Genomic DNA, 11,188 nt, shown 5'->3' with positions numbered 1-11,188 from the left:
ATGGTATATTTATATATAGCTTGTTACCTTGATCTTCACGTCTCACATTCTTCACACCTCCTACTTAGTACTTTCTACATAAACCGCCCCCGTCACTTTACTTCATATTCTTCAGTATTTCATCGGTTTCTTCGGGATCCTTCAATGTGTGCCATTGGGCAATCGGTCGTCGTGGTGAGGCCAACATATCGGACCAATGCCGCAATTCGGTGCCGGTAGCCATACAGCCGAGTATGCAGCGTCCAATCGGCTCAGATGTACCGATACGATCGTAATCCACAACAGTAACGACGAGACAGATTTTCTGAGATAATATCCAGTAAAAGAATTGCATCAAAATCGCAGCAAAACGTTTGCGTATTTGTAAAGAGTAAAATAGATTAGTAAGTTGTGTATAATATTTTATAGCAAATTTCCTGCATTTGTTGCGGTCACAGTTTTTCATGTTTCTTGTTCTTTTGTTTTTAATATAAATATTTTATTTATCTTTATATATAAAAAAAAATTTAATGTAAATTAATTATTTTAATTTTTTTTTTTGACTTTGGGTTTGTTCTATAGTTTGTTGAAGAAGAAGAGTTTTTGTTTGTAGTTGTTAAAATAGGATCTTTCGCATGATTATCTGAGTGAGCAGAGAAGTGGGGGGAGTTGTGCACCACGAACAACTAGTTTAACGCTAGGTTTGTGCAATTTTGCGGGTTGGTTGGAGGAGTTGGATGGTGATTATCTCAATTAGGCATACTTAAATATAATTACTCACTAACTACGATTACTAATAACAACGAGAACAAATTTTGTATATGTAATAATATCAAGTGTATTATATTTGAGCAAAAGAGGGTAGTATTCTAAATTGCAATTATTCTAATTAAAATATCATTAAATGTTTCCAAAATAATCTATTCTGTATACTATTTTGATCAGTCTTTTTATTAGACCCGTTCTAAAGGCTTCTTAAATTAACTTTTAGTTTAGAACTGCATAATTCTTAGTTGCCTAGGCTAAAATAATTCTTTGAAAGCTTACTGCTTATACGTATAATGATTCTCAAACAACATTTAGGATGTTTTATGGGATCATATGGGTTACGGGCTTCAAAAAATCTAATTATTATTAAATTTTACAACATCTCTAGAATGTTGTCCTAAAATTTCAAGTTGATTCGAGTAATAGTCTCGGAGATACAGCGTTGAGAACTTGTGTGCTATAAGCTAACTAGGCTAAGTGTGCCGTCTTAAAACTCGTTTTTCTCGAAACTGTGTTTTTGAAGTTGGTTGGCAAGATTTCTCGAGCATTTTTTTCCAAAAACTTCAGAATTTCTTTGTTAATAGTGTATGTTTTTAACAATAAAAAATTCTAATAAAATATTTAATTTTTTATACGAGATAAAATTGTTGAAAAGGCTGTTTTTCACCCGAGGAAATCCATGTAACCCCTTATAAGCGGTAACTCTATTAGCTAATACGTCTAAGGTCGAAAAAAGCTTACAATAATTGTATTATATTGGCCTCAGACTTGATATTATTTTTCATGACTTAGAAAGTGCTTAAGTACTTAAGAGTGGTAGCGTTTAACTCCTTTCATATGGAGAATTTTATTTAAATACCATTTTTATGAATTATAACCTCAAAAACTTTGAAAACTAGTGAGCAACCACATGGGAACTTAATGGTTCAAATAATCTCTTTAATCGAGAACCTAACATAACCCATATGATGCTGGTAAAGCGGAGCTTTTGTGTACTGTATTTGAAAGAATGCTGAGCATACTCCTTCTCTGCAGTTTGGTTGGGATTGAGATGCTTTTCACTAATTACATATTTGAAAATGGAAAGCATAAATTTGCTCACTTTGCACTATAGTATATTGAATTATACAAAAACGAGTGTTACAAGCTAATTGCTAAGTATGTACGAGTAAGTTGATCAAGCTGATTCAAAGATACAAAAATGGAAGCTTTAACGTAAAATAGCTTAGTGTTAGGCGTTTACTAGTCAAGATCGATCACTTAAGCGGCGAATTGTATTATTAAACACATGCAAATAAAGAAAAATATCAGCAGTAACGGTTTTTTCTAACCTAATTAGCTATTTGATCTATTCTAAAACTATAATTGCACTAAGTATGTATGTATGTACTCATTTCGATATGTAATATGTACGATTATGCATTTACATTCAGCATTTTCTGGTGGTTTTGAGGCAGTGCTTATTGATCGCTTATCACAAAGTTAGCATACATAAGCTTTGTATGTGGTAAATAAGTATGTAAGAGCGAGTAGAATGGCCGTAGCGCCACCCATACATAAGTATAACGGTGCGATTATGTCAAACAGTGTCAATGGATATGAGATATTGCTGTAATATTTATTTATATTTTTTTTGGTGATATTTAAATGAACAATTTCTTTACGAACACGGGGCTACGCGGCGTCTGGGTTGACGTCTTCGCCCAAAGAATAATGTTCATTAAATACTGGTAAACGAAAATGTATAATATTCAATCCCATTTTGCGAAGTTGTTTTTTTGCTGTGTGTGTTTTGGTATTGGTTTGAAGTCCAGCGTACAGGGACTATTGAGTATCACAGTAAGGGGGCGTGAGAGCGGTCAGCCTGACTGACACGAAACAACGCGGCTACATTCTTTTTGGGTCTAGCTGACGCTCGGGACATTACTACTATCTTAACTACATACATTGTAAATTTGTAATTTGTAAGTTAATTGTATAAAATATATGTATGTATGTGTGTCTATAAACCAGTGTATTTCAAAAATTATAATTGATTTCAAAAAACTAATAATTTACAACACTGGACCACAAAAAAGTTTTGACGACTTGTAAATTTAGTCTTCGCTTTTTTCACTTCTCAATTGTTTTTATTGTTTTATGCTTTAGTTTTAGTTTTCTTTTAATTTACTCCTCTCAGCTACTTGCGCCCGTTAGCATTTGTTACTATTCTTTGTTGGTTTTTCTTGTTGTGCAGTGTTCTTGTAGTTGTAGTTCTAGTGCTTGTTGTAGTTGTTGTTGTTTTGCGATTTGTTATTGCTGTTGTAATATCGTATCAAATCAGAAGACAGTGTCAAAACAACGAACCCATGGCGGTCGTCGTTATTGACGCCGACAATATTCATATGTACATATGTATAGTATATATATATTTATATGTATGTACATTGACTATTTCACGCTGTAGCTCCTTGGGAGCTTCTCAGTAGCGAAGCTTTGTATTACCAAGTGTTAGTTAGTTAGAAAATAAATAGGAGTGAAGGAGTTGTAAGGAGTACCCACCCCTTATAGTGGTGAGTATGTAAAATGTATCGTGGTGATATTCACTTCAAGGACGAAGTAGGGAAAGTTCATACGAAGAATACGATACGGAAAGGGCTGTCTTTGCCAGGTGTGACGTACTACAGCCATCTACAGTTTTCATAATGTGGAAGGTGTACATCAGTGGATGGAGAGGTTCTGTGGAAGATTTATGGTCCTTTGCGCATTGGCAACGTCGAATACTGCAGTACATGGAACGATGAGCTGTACGACATTGATATTGGTTAGCGAATCAAGAGACAGCAGCTATGCTGGCTAGGTCATGTCCTCCACTTTGTATGGTAAGGAACTTGTATCCCATACAAACATTTTGGCAGGCAGCTCAAATTAGTAAATTACTCTTCTTGCGTCAAAATGTAAAGCATAGAAGTATCTATTTAGAAGGTAGCTGCAAGTTGTGAGAACGTAACTACACTTTCTTAGTTCAAAATCGTGTAAAAATCAAAGGACGAAGCTTCACTGCGTAAGAATGGTACAATGGGGCAATCAATGGACTTTTGATGGGTTACTTAGGAAATAACACTATAAGCAGTGGGCATAGCGCGAAATCATTGACGGTCAGTTTGTGTTATGGATTAGTAATATGACAGTCTTCATCGCTGATCACTGAATGGATGGCGAGAATGAACGAAGTTTTAGAACACCACAATAGGTGGTGCTGAAACCCGAAATCAATACAAAGCGCTTAAGACGCAATATTGTCGTGTTAAGTTATGGACTGAAGATTTCCACTTGGTGAGTGCAGTTTAGAAAACTATTTACCGTGTTTAGTACTAAGAAATTATCATTGAGGATTTTTAATTGAAAGACAAGAATTTTTAAATAATGCGGGCTTCCTTCAACATAAATCCGCTGCACAATCTTATTTTAGTCACTTTCATTTCCAAAGTTACACAGTTAAAGGGGTAAAGGAAGCTACCTGAAACTGCTAGGTAGTGGTAGTTCAGCTCTTAGCATACTATTATGAACAGGGAGACCAGAAGTATAGCCAATTTCGAAGAAAAAATTCTTACATCGCATGTGAAACACAGGACAGCAATTTTCTGAAGCAAAGGATTCTGCTCAATTGGAATGAAATTCAATGAAATTCTTGACGTGTTCGATAATAATTAATAATATTAAAATACTTGTACCTTCGTTGAACTCCTTGCCGCCCGCAGTGAATACCACCTGCATACATGCGATTATTTGCATTGGTTTGAGTAGTGTTTGAGTGTTGAGAGTGTCAAGTCGAAAGCGTTTTCGATTAGTGAATCAACAAAAAGAAAACTTGAGTGAGAAACTCAAACTACATAGATATAAAGTCCTTCTCCATGCACATATACAATTGTGTTACACGGGTTTTTGAGCTCGTCACAGCTGCTGTCAGCTGACTTTTACACGTCGTCATTCCCGTATGAGGCATTGCTGTGTGTGGGCAAAGTTTGCGCTGAATTCGCGTGCAGACCACACTTCGGGTGGCGAACTAAGTATTTCTTGCAATCTATGTAGCCATACACTTGTTTAGTAATACTTATGTACATGTGTACACCTGTGTATGTGTATAAAGCCGTTAATTGAGTATCTCGCTACGAAAGCCTAAACTAGTTAGAAATTGGTTAAGGACTAATCGTGCACAGTCCTACGGGCTAACACCGTTCAATGTGATTGTTTTGTTTTTGTTTTAATTTTACAATAATTAATTTGTTTAATTTTTGTTTCTAATATAAAAGCGCAAAATAATAAAAAAACAAAATTTTTTTTTGCTTAAATTTTTTAATTTTGTTATTATAAATAATAAAGGAACTTAAATAATTCAAATAGTCAAATATTTGTTAACACATTTATGTAAGCTACACAAAAATATGGCACTTTTTAAACAACAGTTAAGCCAAAAACAAAGTACGCATGTGTATATCGCTGTCAAAGCAAAAATAAAGCATTTTCGTACTCGTATGTATGTAAGTATATACACACAGCGGTACTCTTGCCGAGTGAAAATGTAGCAGCAGTTTGCTTTGCTTATTTACAACAACAAATTCTTGAATAATTTTCTTTAACAAAAATGATAATAACAGTAACTAAGCAGCCGACTTTTCCAAAGAAAAAATCAAAACCGGCGAAAATGAAGCCTTTTTGGTTAAAATTATGGTTATTGAGCGAACACCGATTACAAATAATCATTATTACTTAAGTACTGGTACTTTGTCTAAATTAAATGGTACGTAGTAACTTGTTTGTTTGCTTGTTTTGCTGTTTGGCGTCTGTACGAATACTTTAGTGTGCCGGATATGTGGTATATAACGGTTATTCAAACTCAATCGGTACTTGGTATGTACAAAACATTGAATGTAGACTTTCAAAACATGTAGTGGATTAGTTCGCTATGTAGGGATTTTATAATATTCTTGCGGTATTTTTTTCTGTTTCAAAAAACATCGATAACTTTGCAAGTACAAGGCAGGTGAGTGGGAGCGGGGAGAACATTTAATATAACGTTGGTTGGGTGGTAGTAGTGGGGTTCATAGTAGTAGTAGTAGTTTTTGTTGTTGTAGTAATAAGAGTAATTTTAGTAGGTATTTGTTTGAGCAGTTGTGATTGTAGTAGTTTTCAAGTAGTTAGTAGTAGAAGTAGTGGTAGTAGTAGTAGTAGTAAGTAGTAGTAGTAGTAGTGGTAGTAATAGTAGTAGTTTTTAAGTAGTTAGTAGTAGGATAGTATAATACATTCTCGCATACTTGTATTTGTTCAAATGGTACTTCAAATGAGAACGACTCATTATAGTAAGGGTTGAGGGTGCATTTTTTGATACTTGTCTTCTTCTTTTTCAAACGTTTTCCATTTTGCATGATTGCAATTTTCACATATGGATCTATAAAAATAGAAAGAGAAAGTGAGAAAATCAAAAGTAAATACAAAATTTCAATTGCAATTCAATTCAATTTGTTTACTTTGTTTTATTTGCTTCAAATTTCATTAAATTTTGGTTGAACTAATTTCTGTTTGTGGCTTGGGTTGTTTTGGTTTTTTTATTTTTTGTAATTTAACTTAAATATGTATAGTCCACGTTAGGTTTATATATATGTAACTTGGTTATAAAATTTGCAAATTTAATAGAAAACAGCTTTACATATATATATGTATAAATATATACTATAATAGTTAATTTTCTCAAACCAACTTTGTAAACATTTATTATGGGGAACAACTTAAAGTACTGTTTCAAGAAAAAAAAAGAACAAAAATTGAAATAAATAAGTAAGTAAAAATAAAAAATTGATTAATTACGAAGTTAAAAGCAAATTATACACAGCAAACGGTGCACTGAATCTTCCTAACTGCATATCAACTATATCTAAGGTTTATATACTAAACACTAATGATCCTTTTGATGGGATATTTGGCGCCAACATAGGCTCGTTTTGCTCTATGGGCTCTTGACCAGTTCCAAGAAGATACGACGTTTTCGAGCCAAATTTTGTTCAGCTATGAGGCTCATTTCCGGCTTAACAGATATGTAAAAAAGCAAAATTGCTGCATTTGGGACGAGGAGCAATCTTAAAACATTCAAGAGCTGCCGTTTTATTCAGAAAAAAATCGGTTTGGTGTGGTTTGTGGCTGTTGGAATCGTCGGTCCATATTTCTTAAAAAATGATGCCACTGAGAACGTAACCGTTAATGACGACCGTTATCTCGCCACGATAGCCGACTATTTGATGCCTGAAATTGGCGCTCATGATCTTGGCGACATTTGTTTTCAACAAGATGGAGCCACTTCCCACACATCACATCAATCAATGGATTTGTTGAGAGAACACTTATGATGAGCAGATAATTTCACGTTTTGGGTCGGTCGATTGGCCACAAAGATCGTGTGATATCACACCGTTAAACTTTTTCCTGTGTTGATATGTAAAATCTAAAGTCTATGCGGACAATCCCGCTTTGATTCAGGTCACGCGTGTCGTTCGCCAGTTAGTAGTCGAAATGTTCGAACGAGTCATCGAAAATTGGACTCAACGGATGGACCATCTGAGACGTGAAAAAGATAATCTTCAAAAAAAAACTGCCAAAAAATGTTTTTCCGGATAAACATTACCCATTAAGTTTAAAATTTTTATGTGTTTTCTTTAAAAAAAGTAGGGAACCTCGAACTTTTACCCTTTACTACTGCAAAGAATTAATGAATTTCTTTAAAGATTTTTCGTTGTTTTATAAAATTATTCGATTATTATGACAGTTATATGCCATATTGATCGTCAAAAAATGAGCAGCTTTTTGAGGTGAAAAAATGGTATAACTACCACTTTGATTTTATCCTTTTTTCTCTTATTTCATAAAGACAGTTTCCAAGCTCCTGAAGACTCAGTGGCACCGGCATTTTTAAGAGTTTTGCTACACAAATGCGTTCGTGGAATACTAAATAAAACATGTAGTTCGATTACTTACGAAAATGAGATAACACCTAACTAATAAACATTGAATAACATTTCTTTTTAACAATTATTTTAACCAACTGATTTAAAATTATTTAACGGTAATTTAAACGATTTCATCAATTCATATGTTTGTAAAAGCCTAGAAGAGCTGGATTTGATATTTTCAGAGGCAACACCGCTGCACGTAGGCGGGCGCATTAGGACGAAACAGTACGAGTTGAAAATGAAAGCGAGCGGATAAGGTAGCAAAGATGTACAGTTCAAAACGTGCGAGCCTCCTGTAGCTTAGAGTATACAGATATATTATGTATAGTATTAGTTTTTAATTTTTTACATTGGAGTTCGTTTGAGAATGCTTGGCAGGCTGTACAGCAGCTTTGTTGCATTTACAAATAAATATTTTTTTATATTTAAATATACGAGTATAAACTAGCATATGTTATATAATATTTATGCAAAAATATTCATTTATTTTTAGTCGTAAGAGTAAAGTAACATAAGTAGGAAATTATGAAGGGCGCCGCACCGTGTTGCCATTTGAAAATATCGATGATTTTTAATGAAGGAGTGGTTGAAATTGTTAATCGTATAGTTAGAGAAGCGTAGAATCAAAATCGAAAGTTAGTTATAAAACACAATTTAGAAAGCTACGCCAAAGGGCAAATGAGAATGGACGATTTTAGGCAAAACAAAGAAATTCATATGAAATAAAGTTAATAAAATATTGCATGGATTGACTTTCGAAAGCTAATTTTTGCAAGCAATTGAAAAATATATATAAACATAGCGTACATAAAATCGCCCACTTGCTGAATTGGAGTAGTAAAAATATAGCAACAAAATCTCAAGCAATTTTAAGAGTTTAAATTAATAAAATTTTTTTTTTCTATTAAAAAGGTAATTAAGTAATTTTGGCATGCATGAATCCCCGAGAAAAGACTAGTAAATATACCTACATGTACTAAATAAAACAAAACTACACAAACACTTATTGGACACAACAATTAGTGTGTAACGGTTTTGCAAAAGTCCGATGCAAGGACGACAGTTTCACGTTTTGGAATGCAGATTTGCAAGTTTTATAACTGTTTCGGGTTTCGCGCTGCTTATAACGGTGCAATTATAAAACCACCGATTGCATTCAACGAAAAAGTCAAATTTGAAAAACTGTCGAATTCCTTGCATCGCATTGGCGCCACAATTTATTACCAGACAATCCGCCGACGTCCATCTTCTTCAAGTTCTTTGCTTCCAAGATGACCACAGTTAGCTTGCCAGCGGTTGGTACATAACGCAGTGAGAAGCAGATGTCGCCAAGCTTTTCCTATATACACATATTTTTTTACAAGTCATAAAATCGAATGAGAGTATTGGCAAAGAGAAGAGAAGGAAAGAGAAAAAAATCCAAAAATATTATTTTTCATTTGCGTTAACATTTATTTAAGCACATACATTTAATATATATTTCACACAATTGAAACATTAATAATATTTAAGCACACAACATATCACTTGAGCTACATACAATATATATTTGAGTATTCAGTTGGGTACATACATACATACATACATCATACAAACATACATATAAGTCAATATGGCGCGTATATAGGTATGGGTATACATATTGATACCGTATTATTACAACAACATATATACGTTTATTATATAATTATTTATAAGTAATTGATTACACATCGAAAACTCTAAATTACACAAGTAAATACAATGGCACACATATATTGAGGGTTCGTACTGGAGAGGTTGTTTTGTTTTTGGTTAGATTTAGATATGATACTTGAGAAAGCACAATAATTCATAAGTTCCCCTACGTAATATCGAACTTTTGTTCAAAAGGCGTATGAGCCTGATTTCGCTCTCGTTCGTTCGATTCTAATTTAAGAAATTGATTTTTTTCTTTCAAAATTGATGGCAGCACTTTTGGTTGAAGTTAAAGTAGTCAGTGAAAGTTTCAGCGAAAAAGAAGAATTAAAGGCTAGTCACATAAAGAAAAAAAAATTGCTAAGTTCTCGTCAACACTAGTAATGGCAACAAAAGCAAAAAATTTAAAAGAACTTCCCTGGCTGAATCATTTAGGGTGAGACAATCAATCACAGATTCTATTAGAATAAATATATGTAATCACATATGCATATACCGTTATTGTAAAAGTCTGAAGTGAAACTTTAATAAATAACTCAACACCTGAGGAATTATATCAAATTATGAGAAAAAAGTACCCGGAAATTGTAAATTATTATTTATTTTGTCGCCTTCGAAGTAATCCTCAAAAGTTATGCCAACGATTATTCCAGTCTTAGAACCACTTTTTGTTTTATCTCTTCGATCAGCTGAAAATGGGTTTCACAGTTAGAAGAACAAAAAAAAATCACACGCAGCCAAATCTGGTGAATACGGTGGTTGATCGATAACATTCATTGCGTTTTTGGGTTTAAATTCGGTCACAATCGTGGCTCGATGGGATGGTGCATTATCATCATGAAAAATCCATGAATGTTCTCGGATGTTCTCACACAAACGCCAAATAGAACACTTTATTGACTGTCTGTCACTCCGAAATCATGCTCTCCTTGAATTGGTGATCGATCGACTCGAAAGCGACCTATTTACGGTTGTCTTTTTGAAAAAAAAAATCAGCCTTATCAGGACGAGACGAGCAAGAACGCGTTTAAGACCCAAAGTATCCACCAAAATCATTCCAACGGACTTACGAGAGATGTTGCCAGATTGAATGTCGTCCAGAACGACGCATGTGTTCAACGATCTCTTGAACGCCTTTGAAGGCTTTGCACTACTCGTTTTCTTGCATTTTTGATAAAACAGAATCAACAATTACAATTTCGGGGTACTTTTTTGTCACAATATCTGTATATATGGTGGGTTACATTGTTCTTGTTATATAGAAGCTATACTCAGTGATGATAATTTGTTGAATTGGCTGTAAGGAATTAACAGAGTCCGAATAATGCTTAGATAATTTAAGCAGAGTGTATTTTATCTATGCATATTTTCATATTTAACCTCTGACTTGAGTATTTTAACGCCATAGGGATAAACACTCAACGCTTTTCACACAATTACTTAAGCCAAGTAGGTACTTGACTATAACCCCGTTCTAAATACCTTAAGCAATATTTAACTAATTTGAAATAAGGAGATCCGAGTAGGGGTTTCGTTGAATTCGTTCAAAATATATTATCATCAAATAAATTACTTTGAATATCACCAAATTATACTTATTTATAAATAATTGACCAGTTTCAAGAATTCCAAACAAGTATTAGATTACAACACAACAACAATTTCTCACAAACATCGATTTCAACACATACTTATATAAGTATATATGTATAATTTGGTATATAATTGCATAAAAACGGTAATTTAGCGCAAATTTACAACTCAATTATAAATGAATAAATTCA

General features: G+C 33.6%; 1 protein-coding gene across 9 annotated transcripts in view; it reads right to left on the bottom strand.

The window, feature by feature from the left end:
* Window positions 1-11,188, bottom strand: part of LOC105222066 (synaptotagmin 1) — a 79,656-nt gene that overhangs the window by 9,029 nt on the left and 59,439 nt on the right. For 6 of the 9 annotated variants that reach the window (XM_049446703.1, XM_049446701.1, XM_049446704.1 and 3 more), the window contains 3 exons: window positions 8,952-9,066; window positions 6,042-6,175; window positions 28-304 (listed from right to left, as the gene is read on the bottom strand). In XM_049446703.1, coding sequence (XP_049302660.1) covers window positions 98-304; window positions 6,042-6,175; window positions 8,952-9,066 — 456 coding nt within the window. In that variant the 3' untranslated portion in view covers window positions 28-97. The remainder of the gene's footprint in view (window positions 1-27; window positions 305-6,041; window positions 6,176-8,951; window positions 9,067-11,188) is intronic. The other 3 variants (XM_049446709.1, XM_049446710.1, XM_049446706.1) reach the window with 2 other exon arrangements.

This window comes from Bactrocera dorsalis, chromosome 1 (assembly GCF_023373825.1).
Source record: "Bactrocera dorsalis isolate Fly_Bdor chromosome 1, ASM2337382v1, whole genome shotgun sequence".
In the NCBI taxonomy this organism is placed as follows: domain Eukaryota; kingdom Metazoa; phylum Arthropoda; class Insecta; order Diptera; family Tephritidae; genus Bactrocera; species Bactrocera dorsalis.
The sequence above is the reverse complement of the archived record's forward strand: the minus strand, read 5'-3'. Positions and strand labels throughout refer to the sequence as shown.